The sequence below is a fragment of the Polypterus senegalus genome, chromosome 10, assembly GCF_016835505.1.
Source record: "Polypterus senegalus isolate Bchr_013 chromosome 10, ASM1683550v1, whole genome shotgun sequence".
NCBI lineage: Eukaryota > Metazoa > Chordata > Cladistia > Polypteriformes > Polypteridae > Polypterus > Polypterus senegalus.
Window position 1 is genome coordinate 174,058,318 of NC_053163.1, and position 13,801 is coordinate 174,072,118.

The window sequence follows — 13,801 nt, forward strand, 5'->3', positions numbered from 1 at the left end:
GGAAACGGCAAGAAACACAGATAAATTGTTGGCTTGATTCATTTCTGTATTTGGTGCTTTAGTAGGCGATTCAGGCTCTCAAAATGAATGCAGTGTTTATAAAAGTGACATCCCTAGTGTTCATAGGGCTTCCCCTCCTTATCCTCCTTGACGTGCGTATTCACGTAACCGGTCCTTGTGGTGCCACCATGTGCTGAGCCCCCAAACACCCTCCCTCGTCATGCGTTTGGGACACTTGGTATCGTGACGACGTTATAATGGCTGCTGTGTGCCGCTAATCCTTGACTTGGGGTTTCACTCTGAGACCATCAGTTCAATTAAGGAGAGGCAATGCAGGCCTTCAGTTTCTTTGCCTGAGTGAACCTGACTGACTAGTGACCTCGACTAGGGTGATATCAGAAGTGCAGGGTCTTGAAACGGCCAAACAGTCGTGTTACTGTTACTGTGGTGGCATTGCTTTGCATACAGAAACTCTGGCAGACGTCGCCAACGAGCACAGAGGTCGTGTATTTTTAGATTTTAGAGTCTCTCCGTAAGCTGGCCACGTTCATGACGGGACGCATGGATTTTAAGGCCCCAGTGTTTCCCACCATGTGGCAGGGATGAAGAAAAGGCACAGCCTTCCAGAAGTAGGCCCTCGGTAGGCCGCTCACACAGTTATATTTCAGGCAGTTCAAAGCCTTCTGACTGAATCGGCAAGACATCCGGAGTGAATTATGAATTTAAACAAACAAACAATGAGGCAGACGTGCAGAATGAGACAAAGCTCCTTTGTCTGCCAGGCGTGGCTCGGCTCTGCTAATTGACCTCAAGTGAATGCCGAGTTCCCAGTTACTGCTTTTGATGTGCGGCGCATTGTGTGCCGCCTGTGAAAAATGTAAAGACTTACGGGGCTCTGTGCTGGCTGAGGGACTGCATTGATGTGCTCTCTTTAAAAACTCCATCATAGCACAACATCCTCATCCCATGAAGAACTTCAGCGAGCGACATTGGGTTATAACGGCCAACTCACTCTCCCAAACCGGCAGCTGCACCACCAAGAACCCGTGACTTGGCAAGATGAGGGCGTTAGACCCGACAAGCCGTACTTTTTCCAAATAAACTTCCAAAATAAACCAGAAAAGAATCAGTATGTAAAATAATAAAGTGAGTATATCTCTCTGTTATAAAAAAATATCTTAGGACGAGACCAGACTTTTTTCCTGAGACGAGACGTGATCTTTTGACGAGAGACAGAGAGACACTTTCATGTCCCGCGAGACGGTCAAATCATATCATACTTACAACCTTTGGAAGCAAGTCCTGTTATACACAAGCAGAGCAGGTTAGAGATAATAGAAGTAGGGAAAGTCTCAAAAAAAATGAGAGTAAAGATCGCATTAGCGCAAACAAACAGAAAATATTAATTTGGTGAAATAATGGAACAACAAAAAGAGATTGCATAGTGTTTGAGGATGTCTGGGGGACAAGAGAGACAAGGCAGTGAGCCAAAAGGACAGCTGCTGGACAGGCTTTTAGATGTTTGAAGTGCAGCACAAGATGCAGATCACGCGGCACGGCAGCAGCAGCAAGCCAGCAGCTGATCGAGCAAAGACGAGGTAAAAAAAAACCAACTTATTTGTTTCCCATTGTATCACCGTTTAAGAGGGGGTTTCAGAGGAGCGGACACAACTCCTTGGGGTGCGTTCAGCCCCCCTTTTTACAACGGCATGTAGCGCTGGTGGAAGGGGTTGGCAAACGAAGCGAGTATTGATGAAGAAAGCAATGAAAAAACTCCAAGCAAACAACGTATATATATATATATATAGGGTGGTCCAGATCTAATTATGCAATTTGCATTACGCTGTAACTTAACTGTAACTGTAAGTTTATTACATAGAAAATCACCTGAAAAATCCCAGACCATTGAGAAGTGTGCGAACGGACGACATGAAGAATTGTCTTCGCGCCAAACTGGAATCGTCCCCGCATAAATCAAACTCATCCAGAGCATAATTAGATCTGGACCACCCTGTACATAAATATATATATATATTGTGAACTTGGACCCGGACACAGACAGACGGACATCGTTGTCTCCACCACACACTGTTTATTTACAATACTATTTACAAATTGGATGTGCACAAACCCCAGTGTCTCTTGCACCGATTCCCCCAATGTCCAGGCCACACAGTCCTGTGCCTCTTTTCCTCCTGGCCGCCTTCAGTCCTCACTCCAGCTCCGTCCTCTTCCACGCGACTTCCACTAATAACTGGAGGGAGGCAGCCGCTTTTATATGAACCCGGATGGGCTCCAGCTGCTTCCCGGCAATCTCCCGCGGTCACACCCCCGTGTGGCGGAAGTGCCGGCTGCGCACCCGGAAGCCGTCTGGGTGTCCCCTGTTGTTTTCCCCCCGGCACTTCCTGGTGTGGTGGAAGTGCCGGGCTCCCAGGATAATAAGGCACTGGGGCGCCGCCTGGTGGTGGCCACATGCCCCTACAGGGCTGGGCTTCCAAGCCCTCTACCCGAGGCCTCCAGCATAACCAGGATGGACGCCCCCTCTCGGTCTGGAGGAGGCACAAGCCGAGCCCGGCCGGGGACCACACGGGATATACCGGCATCGGGGCGCCGCCTGGTGGTGGCCACGGGTCCCTACAGGGCTGGGCTTCCAAGCCCTTTACCCAAGGCCCCCAACATAACCAGGACGGACGCCCCCTCACGGTCTGGAGGAGGCATAAGCCCTCCTCTCGTCCTCCTGGGACAAATAAAGATATATATATATATCACACCCCAACCACGCCAAATATAACAAACAACCCCAAAAGTGTCCGACGGAAAGTAATAATTAAAAGAAAAAGTGCATCACAAAGTTAATATGCAATACAAACCCTCACTCGACCCCACACTGAACACGAACTCTATAAGCGTGAAGAAGAATCAGCGGAGTGCATGGCGGTGACATCACTTGAGGGCGATCTGCATCCTTCTTTCCACTTGTGCCATGCTATTGTCCATGGAGAAGAAGGCTGCAGATGAGATGAAAATACTCGTGGCAGTCACCTCTAGAGCTCCAAACCTCAGACACAACAGTCTAGACACCAGTCCCGAGTTCAAATATTTGCGGTAAAACCTTAACAGATTTACTTCCTCTGTCAGTGAGCACAATTCTTTCTCTCTTCCTTTTCTCCACACCCTCCACCTTTGCCCACCACCTCCTGACTTCATCTATCAGTGAAGAGAGGCAAGGCTGCTGCTTTTCATGCTGGACCCCAAGAGTATAACCCCACTATTGCATCCAGAAAGCACTTCTGGGTCCTAGAAATTGGTGGTATTGGAGTCTGACGGTAAACAGGCCTGCCTTCCTTAACTACAAGTCCCATGCAGCCCTACAGATGTCCAAACTGGGGCCAGTGGAGTACTGCCACCACTCATACGGTTCTTGGTAGGCCTCTTCCCCAAAGTCCGTCCATTATATCTTCTTCCAGAATGGAAAAGGGAACAGGAACCACCCTGGCCAACGTGCACATCCATTGTCTCCATCCTTTCATAATAACATCCAGGGACCAACCATCTAGTGAAATTCAACTTGAAGCTTACTGGATGGGCGGACATTTTGACTAAGATGGATTGAAGTTCAAGATTCCTTATCCATTGTGACAGATTGAGGTCCTGTCTCGCTCCCTTGAACCCTCAGGCACCACGTCAGACACCAGGTAAAAGTCCAAAGATGACTATTTATTATAATAATAATGTGCACTAAGCACCCTCTACTCCACAGTACTCAATAAACAATACAAATAAACATTAACCAATCCTCCACTCCCAGACGTTTAGCCACCCTGCCTCCCAACTCAGCTCACTGCTGAGATTTCCCAGAGTCCTTTTAAAGTCTTTGACCCGGAAGTGCTTCTGCTCCGGGTCAGATCAAAACTCCTCTTTTCTTCAACCCAGAAGTATATCATTTCTTCCGTTTCTGTAATTGTAAATTACTTCCGGGCTATAAGGAAAGTATAAGTCCCTGGGCCTTCCTGCAGCGTCCTCTGGTGGCCCCATGGTATCCAGCAAGGCTGTGACGAAAGACTCCAATTTCCATGATGCCCTGCTGGAATTCGGGGCCCTTCCATTTTGCAGGGATGGCTCCATCTGGCGGTTTGGGGGTGTTGGCCGGGATACACGGCCGGCGATCCCTCACACCATGTAAGTGACAAATAAAGAATCTTGAACTTGAATCCATCTTGATTGGCTTCAGCAGACCCCCGTGACACTGTAGTTAGGATATAGTGGGTTGAATAACGGATGGATGAATGGAATCCATCTTAGTCAAGATGTCCGCCCATCCAGTACATCTTTCTTAAGGTTAATTCTGCTGGTTATGAAACATCATTTATTTAGGAGAACGTTTTGCAAAATGAAAAAGTTCAAGTGAATCGTCCCACCCATCGCTGTCTGTGATGGACCAGAGTGCCATTCAGGGTTTGCTCCTGCCCTGCAGCTGATATTCAAGATGGGACTCCCAGCTTCTATTCAATTCCATAAGGTAGTTTGAAAAAGTAGACGGATGGATGGATGGAGATTTCATCATTTTTTCACCACTTCTCCTTACCATTTAAATTGTAACACCCATTCCAATTTCACACAGCGTCCTATTAATCCAGCAGATCATTTCCATGCGTTAAAATTTAAGGTGACATCCGCAGTGACTTGTCACAAACTCGCCCAACGTGAAGTAAGATGTAGCGGGAGAATTTTCTCAGTCTAAACAATGTAAATGGGAAGGAGATCCTTTACATTTGAAAAGAGGCGGATTGTTTTACGACATCCTGGTGTGGTGAGCACAACAGCATCCAGGGAAAGGGCTTCAAAGACGGCTCAGTGACATCGCATCCCACAGGCCCTGCTCCGGAACCTCCTCCCCAATCCCCCTCTGCATTGCCTGCCAGAGAATCATTGACAAACGCAGTTTTTACATGGATGTACTTGGATATTATCCTGCTTTGTCACCTTGAAATAGCCGGAAGATGGCTGAAGTTGAGCTGCTGGGTCCGGTTTACACCAAAGGGGGAGCAGCGCCAGCGGCGGCAATAGCCTGGAATTAAAAAATCAAAGAGCTTCTAAGTATATTTACATCTCTATGTATATAAAATCCAATGTCTGTCTGTCTGCTTTTCACGAGAGAACAACTTAACGAATTTAGATCGGGTTTTTTTCTAGAATTTGCTTGAACATTCCAGTTGATTTTGCGACTTCTCTCATCGCACTAAGTATCATAGTTTGCTTGCAGTGCCAATTTATTTGTGCCAATCCAAGAGAAACGCAGTGGGCTGAGGGGTAGGGGGCGGAGCCCTCCTCACTCATGTGCCAGCCTCGGTGCGTGTACCTTACCTCCACTTAGCTAGCAAACGAGAAAACTACTTAACGAATTTAGATTGGATTTTTTTCTAGAATTTGCTTGAACATTCCAGTTGATTTTGCGACTTCTCTCATCGCACTAAGTATCATAGTTCGCTTGCAGTACCAATTTATTTGTGCAAATCTGTGAGAGATGCAGTGGGCTGAGGGGTGCGGGATGGGGCCTCCTCACTCACGTGCCAGCCTCCACTTAGCTAGCGAATGAGAAAACTACTTAACGAATTTAGATTGTTTTTTTTTTTCTAGAATTTGCTTGAACATTCCGGTTGACTTTGCGACTCCTCTCATCACACTAAGAATAACAGTTCGCTTGCAGGAGCGATATATTCACGCTAATCCGAGACTACGGGCTGAGGGGAGGGGGAAGCGTGACGTCAGGTGTGGGGAGCCAGTCAGGGTCCTCCTCACTGTCGTGTTTCACTTCTATGTGGGCGGAGCCATGAGGGACAGCTTGTACATATTTAAAATGCTAAAGGTTGTGTCCCTCTGTCACGTGATTACTTGCAAATTACTGGGGTTAGATCGAAAGCTTATGATGTGACACATACGGGTGAAGCAAGTAAATCTGGGTAGCTGCAGCCTTGGTGAAGTTATCTGGTTTGTTGTCCTTCTTATGGAAAACTGCTTGAATGGTATGACATGGCGGGAAGGAAAAGAATGGCGATGTCCAGCGGTGACATCTGCTGAGCGTGAAGTGCACTGCTCATAGGAAGAAGAAGAAGAAAAAGAAGAGCAGCAGCATCTGCTGAGCATCAAGAGTGGGATACAACAAGGCGCACATGACAAAAGACAAGGCAAAACACTGGAGGGGCTTCAGTGATGGAGAATGATGGCAGGTAAAACCTGACTTTATAATACGGTGGCTCGTCAACATGCCACTCGCACTCCCACCATACAGAATGCAAGAGCGACGGCCACAGGCGACAAGATCGTCAAATACTCTCAACTTACGTCCAAATGCAAACACTACTTATTCACTGTGGACTGAGCACCCCAAATTCGACACGGGCAGGCTCGGATGCTGGTATAAAATGAAATAAAGAGATTTATTATGGGAAACCCTTCCTTTGTAAGCGCTTCCCACCACAGCCACCAGTACAAATACCTTAGCACAAGTACAGTATAAACAGCACACCGCAACTCTTGGGCTTCTCCGTTCTCTTTGTCTTCAGCAGCTCTCTTCTTCCTCTGCTTTTCCTCACAAGCTTTGTCCCCCTCCTGACTGTGGCTCTCGGAATGAACTCAGTGGGCTTCTTTTATTTTATCCCTGGAAGTACGTCTGGTGTTCCCACTGCTTGGTTAAGGTCCCTCCAGTGCCCACAGCACCCTCTGGTGGTACCTATGGAACCCAACAGGGCTGAGTCGATAAACTCCAATTCACAGTGTGCCCTGTGGGAATTAATGGTGCTGTAGGAACCCAGGGGTGGGGCTGCCATTTAGCAATCCGGAGGAAATAATTCTCTGTGATTGTTCCATTATAAAGGAGGCCCAGTCGGGTTAGGGTCCTGGCCAGCTGCCACAACACCTTCATCGATGATTGGTTGAAGAGATCGGTCTCTGTCCACAAAAGTTGGGACACCAACCTGGTTGCCTCTTTTAATATGTGCACAGTCCCAAAATAAGCAGGCGCTTGATGGCACATTTAAATTCATCATTCTGGCAGTAATGGAGCCTGCATGGTAGAAAGAGGAGGGTCAGATCAGATCAGATGAATGAAGAAAAAGGCAAGAAACAAAAAAAGAGAAGGAATGGAGGTTAAGGGGACACAGCGAGAGAGCGAGGGAGTGTTGTCTGAGCCCCTGAGTGTCGAATGGAAGCAGGAGGTCGAGCAGATGGTGCTTTATAGGGTGGGGTGAGCAATTTTTGGGGTGCAGGAGTGACCAATTGCACCAGCAGGGCTCCCACATTAGGGCCGAGGAATGCCAGCGGGAGTCAGGATGGGCAAAGCCCTGCCAGGAGCCTGTGGATACCAGTTCATTGAAGCTCATTTGCACTTTTGAACACTTTGTTTGGTTTTAATAAAAGCCCCTTGGCACTTCTGTACCGAACCCCTGCTGCCTCTGTGTGTCCTCACTTGCCCGGCTCATCTCGGTTTACGACTATCGATGGTTCTGGGCTCAAGAGGCTCTCAGAGGCAACCAGGGGGTGTGGAGCTGACCTGGACCATCGCAAGTGCTCGTCGTCAAAGGCTAGACACCCACTAAGGTGCAGGCAGCTCCTTATTTTCATTGGGAGCGCACAGCACATAATTAAATTGGGGGATCCAAGGCCCATAGGCTAACACAAGACTGAGACTGAACGTCCTGTTGTCTTTTTTTCTCCACAGAAGCCTTTACACCTTGGCCACTGTGATGATTGCCTTTTCTTCTGCAGGTAAGTTGTTGGGTTTTTTGGTTGAATTTCTTGCACTGGAGAATCCTGGTATGGGCAGGAAGGGTCTGAGCTGCTTTGGGTGGAAGGAATTTAAGACTTGGTTGACACTTTTGAACTGTGATGGTGTCAAAAAAATGTCACGCATACTGTGGACCAATTAGGAATCGATGAGTTTTAGAGGAGATCCAAGCTAAAGTGTCGCTGAAAATTCAAATGATTTGGCCTTTGTCTGTCATATTTATGTCATGTGAAGAAACCACTCATTGGAGAAAAACATCATGCTTGGGAGGTTTGAAGGTCGGCGGATTAGAGGAAGACCAGCACGGAGATGGACTGAAACCATGAGAGCAGACCTGGGAATCACATTATCCAGGGCCAACAATTTTACTGAAGACCGAGCATTGTTCACTAGAGCTTTCGATGAGGTTCTCATGAGTCAACATCAACCTTATTTAATTGTCTTTACGTTAACCCCAATCGTAAGTCGGGATTGGAATTCAAAGTAATTACAGCTAAGCCCAAGTCAGACTTGGGGTGACGTGTGATGATCCTCTTTACAGTGTTGAACCCGAATATCTCTCGGGACAGTGTTTTGCTGCCATCTAGTGGATAATATAATATCATGCTGCAAAAATACATTCTGACACTTTATGGTAACTCCATGGCAAGTCATCAGTATTCAAGAGAGGGGACAGAACCCTTCGACCGAAAGACAACGGCAAACAAAAAGCAGTAAAGCCAGTTTTAGAGCAAACTGAACCTGAACCGTTGCTTGAATCGAGCGATAGTGCTTATCAGACACACAGGGAGTGAAACTGGTACGACCAACTTACCGGGTGACTTTGGTCACATGGAGGTTCACCGTGGTGTGACAGTAGCTGCACGGCAAAATGATTGCAATCAAGTACAAGGACAAGAAAGACGTTAGCCCCCAGAAGCACTGTTCACAAGGCGCCAGGTGTCGACGTTTGTGTCGGGGATAATGTGGAAGTCCTCTACAATACACAAAGTGTGCATCGATCGTGAGGGTCAGGTGGTGGTGACATTCTACCCTCTCATGTACAAGCATCAGAAAAAAATATAAGAAATATATTTTCTGAGAGCTCTCACAGAATGACCATTGGGGTCTTGGTCACCTCCCTGACCAAGACCCTACACGCCTGGTTACTCAGAGCAACTCTAGGAATCCTGGTGATTCCAAACTTATTCATTTTACAAATATTGAGGCCTCTGCTCTCCTGGGAACACCCAACGCTTTTTGAAGGTTTTACCTCTTTGCCCTGATCTGCGCCTCCCCCACAATTTGATGATGGTGGTCTACAGAGAGTCCCTTGAACTTCATGGCTTGGTTCTTTGTCTTGACATGCAGTGAATTGTGGGTCCTTCTATACACTGATAAGTGTGTGTGTCTGCCTTTCTAAGTGGTGGCCGATCAACTCGGTTTGCCACAGGTGGACTCCACTGAAGTTCTAGAAACATCTCAAGGAGAATTAAAGCAAGCAGGAGGCACCTGAGCACATCACGGAGTGCAGCAACAAAGGTGCTGAATACTTAAATGGAAGTTTTGGATTTTTAATAAACTGGCACACCATTTTGAGAACACATTTTTGCTTCATGATTATAGGTTATTGAGTGTAGATTGTTGGGGAGAAATGGCAAATTTCAATGAAATCTACAATGCAATAAAGTGCGCAGAAAGTGAAGGGGCCTGAAGACTCTCTGCAGGTAATCTTGAGGGGCAATGAGTAGTAGAAGAGTTTACACAAATCTCACATTTGAGAAAAAGAATCTTGAAGATTCTTCCAGGGCTGGTTGCCTCGATAAGCTCTGGCATGTGTGACCTGGAAGTGAATTTTGAAAGGGGTGTCCACTTCTGGTCCTGGTGGGCTGCAGGTTTTCATTCTAACCCTCTTCTTAATTAGTGAGCCGTTTTTGCTGCTGATTAACTTGTTTTGCCTTAAGTTTTCATTGATGTGACTCAGACCTCCTTAGTTGTCTCTTTTTTCTTAACTCTATGAGGGCTGAGTATTTTCTTCTGTTAAACGCAGTTTTTTGAAATGGTTTCACACATAAATCAACAATAAACATCTGTTGCTTCATGCTGTGGACGCCAGTTCGCTGTCTCACGTGGGGCGCAGTGCAATGCAGTCTGGTTTGAACCTCTTGTCAAACATGGCTGCAGGCGCGTCAGCTGCACTGACCAGTTCAGCACCCCAATCAGCTCGGGGATCGATCAGCTGATGCCAGTAACCACACATTGACTTTCTTTCGATCACCGGTATCCACATCCGACAAGTCAGGGCCCAATTCAGCTATAACATGCAAAACGTCGTCCATGGAGTATTTGGCTTTACACACATTCGTTTCGATCTCTCGCCAGATGTCGATGCCATTTTTGCCGTCGTTTGCTCCTTGCCACTCGTGCAAGTGCAGGGACTCTTGGTCAAACCAACACGGCTAATGTCCCTACTAGCAAACAGACTGGAACAAAAAACGTGATAGCGAGGTTTGTCACCATTTATAGTTGATTACCACCGTCAGCCCCTCCTGTTGATCTACCCTGAAAAAGTTCATTAGCAGCCAAACAATAACGAGACAACAAAATGAACCACCACATGACCAGCTAACCTGAAAATAAAGAAAGATAAAGGTCTCGGTCATGTTGGTCTGCTCAGGTCAGCAAAACATTAGGACGGTGGTCTTAGATAAAAGAGAAAATCAACAGTCTGCTGTGGCAGAATGAGAGCAGCAACACGTCATGATCTTCAATAACCGCTTTAATTAACAGCAAGAATTGGCTTCTCACTGAGAAACTGGTTGGAGTTTGACGTTCATCTGTTGGCTTATTTCACAACCTATTTCTGTTTGGCTGCCATTTAATAAAAAGACGAATCAATTCAGAGGACTGAATCCTTAAAAACTGGGCTATTAACATGAAGGGAAAAGGAGTTAATTAGCAGTGCAAACTGCTCGCTGATTAGGAAAAGGGTTAGAATGAAAACTTGCAGCCACTGTGGCCCACCAGGACTGTAGGTGGGCACCCCTGGTGTAGATGGATCCATGAATCCATCCATCCATTCATTTTCCAACCCGCTATATCCTAACTACAGGGTCACGGGGGTCTGCTGGAGTCAATTCCATGAATACGTTAACAAATAGTTTTCTGTTTAATTCTATCTTTTATCTTACTTGGCAGCTACTCACACATTAAAGACGACTTTCCCTGTCTTTTCTTTTTCTTTTCAGCTACTGCGATGATCCTTTTCCCAGCACTCTCCTTCCTGGCAGTCGGAGGAATTTTGTTCCTGTTGACCAACATACAGGTGAGATCTGCCATAAGTGTGAAAGTAGGACTCCGATCGAGTCTTCACCCCAAGCCTTTTGCACTGCGGCGTTGAGTTGTGCGCATCTGAGATAAAAAAAAAAACAATGTCATCTGGCGCTCGTGCTGCCATGTTGGCCAGCGAGGATTACAGGGCGTTTGTTTGTTTCTGAGTCGTAACATTGGAGAGCCCCATGGACCGCTCCGTGGGAAATATCTCACGAGGGCTTACTTGAGAAGCAGAAAGCCACACCCCCAGGGGCGGATCTACCATCCTGAGTGACACGCCCCGGGGCCTGTGACAATGAGGAGATTTTTCACCAACCCCTACTAAATGAGACGACAGAGTCTCTGGGCCTAGGGGGCAATGTTAAGATGGAGTCTTTGCATGCCGAAAAGAAGAAAAGGAAAGTTGGATGTGACAACGTTTTAACCAAAATGACCCAAAAATGACCCCACTTGATGAGACAATCGAGTCTCCAGGTGCTGAACACATGAGAAAGACCGTGCAGCATTGAACTATCGGGTGTCCATTGTTAAAATTAGGATTATCTTTCTGTTAAGGAGCGAAGTCACCCAGGGACCTGTGGAGGTTCTTAATCCGGTGTTGCTTACAGCCGATTTGTCATTTTATTCAGGCTGGGATGAATGGCTAGACCTTGTTTTGTGGATACCGGGGATTGTCCTGTGGTGGTCTTCGAGATCATGGAGTGGTTGAAATCGAGATTGCTCTGGGGGTTTCAAATTCAAGTTTTATGTCTCGTTTATGCGCCCTATGCGCACCATTCTTTATTTTTGATTTTGTCTCTGGATGTAAGTTGCTTTTGTTGTGTTCCATGTGCCCTCGGACCTGAACCCTCTTAATCCGGAAGAGTCTTTCAAGTTCCTTAGTGGTTCATTTGGAATGCGCTTAGGAGTGTTGTGAATTTTATGTGCTTACTGAATTTTTGACACCTCTTTTGACTCAATTGCGATTTCGTTTTTTTGGGCTGCTGGTTGTATCGATTGTCTTATTGTTTTGGGCAAATCCCGTTTTGTCTCATGGGTCTTCATTATTTTTGAAGATCTTTTTTTGAGTAAATCTTTTATATTTTAGGATTCTACAGAGCCTATTTTGTGTCTAGCCAGGGTTTTTGACAGGATTTTCCCCTCCAATAAGCATTTTTATATTGCTTGTTTTGAGGATACGCTTCCAGCTCACAGTGCTCATGGTCTTCTCCCTAATTTTTCCAGTTTTCTTCCCATATGATAAAGTTCTTCTTGCTCAGCTGAGTGACAAATCTAAATTGGGCTGTGTGCAACCCCATGCAGGACTGGCATAGCCTTTATGCTGTTGGAGTCAGCTGCAGGCCCTGATGACCTCGAAAGGGAAATTTAGAGAATGGATGGGTTCAATTTAATGCCCTGATAAAACAAAACAAATGCCTACTGTTTGCTTCATTTTAGGATACTATGACCAAAATAAAATTATAAAGGGGCTGCGTGACAGGTCCTGTCAAGGGATTGGTCAGATGGCTAATTTATGCGTTGATTTTTAGTGCACGTTCCAGTGGCTTGACCGCCATTGAAAGTCGGCTCAGACGTGAGTGTGTGTGATCGCGTGAATTAGTTAATTACAATGCCGTGCCGTGTCATTAACCATAATCAGCTGGGGTTGTCACATTATAAATTGGGCAGAGTAAATGCTGAAGAAGCAAGGAAAATGAACGAAAGGGAAGAATAGTTTGAGGAGAGTGGCAGGACGGATGACAGCAGAGTGTCATATAAGCTCGAAACTGCTGAGTTACCCGAAGTGTCATCTCTCACAAATAATCCCCCTGGAGGGTGGTGTTCAAATTCAAGTTTTATGTCTCTTTTGTTCATATATTGATAACGTGCATCACTCATTTTTGCTTTGTTGCACCCTCCCCTACCATAACCTATCATCTTTGGGAGATGAGATCAAATTTAAGATTCATCAAAAATTTCAATCTCCGGTTTTTGATGGATCTCAACATTTCAGGGTCCCCTGATACCGAAAACATTGATATCTCGAGGATGGGTGTGAGTCTCTCTGTGTGTCACTGTTTCTTGAGGAACAGTCTAGAGCTAAAACGGCCGGACGGTAAATTACCAAACTCGAAACGTAACCCTTTCGGCCCCGACATCCTATTAGCAGTACATATATGCAGCCATTTTTGTAAAGCCCAGGTACGTTTGCAGCCGTTGGGACCCGGACATGCTACTATTAGTGCAGACTGGAGAGAGTTGGCTTTGGGTGCCACCTGGTGGCATACAGTCCACGAAACACAGAAGCGAAAATGGATGTGTCTGCGCACTACATGTGCCCACCACATAGTAAGTAGCTCCACTTTCAGTTTTATTTCCTCAAGAAGATGGAAGTATTTGGCAGCTATTGTATAATAATAGTGATCATTTTTTGTTTTATTGAGCTTCCTAGACACCCCAAAGGTAGAATTTCTCACAAAATCATTTTTCCCATAGATAGAAAATCCAGGGCCGAAAGCCTGTTACGAGATGACAATGTGCTGACTAGTTTTTGAGCCAAATCGTGCAAGAAGAAGAGGCCCTCTAGAGCAGTGAAAGGCAACCTTTTTTGGAGTTGCGGTGCACTAAGTCCAAAAATTTTCTTTCGGGCACCTGAGGGACTGCCCATAAATAAAGTCGTGACGACACAATCTACGGACAATAAAAACAGTTAATTTTACAAGTTTG

At 46.1% G+C, this 13,801-nt stretch overlaps 1 protein-coding gene across 1 annotated transcript in view; it reads left to right on the top strand.

Moving 5' to 3' along the window:
- slc43a3a (solute carrier family 43 member 3a) overlaps positions 1 to 13,801 on the top strand; it is a 63,441-nt gene that overhangs the window by 20,927 nt on the left and 28,713 nt on the right. Inside the window, exons 4-5 of the mRNA XM_039767615.1 lie at positions 7,718 to 7,764; positions 11,011 to 11,087. Of these exons, the coding sequence (XP_039623549.1) occupies positions 7,718 to 7,764; positions 11,011 to 11,087 (124 nt within the window). The remainder of the gene's footprint in view (positions 1 to 7,717; positions 7,765 to 11,010; positions 11,088 to 13,801) is intronic.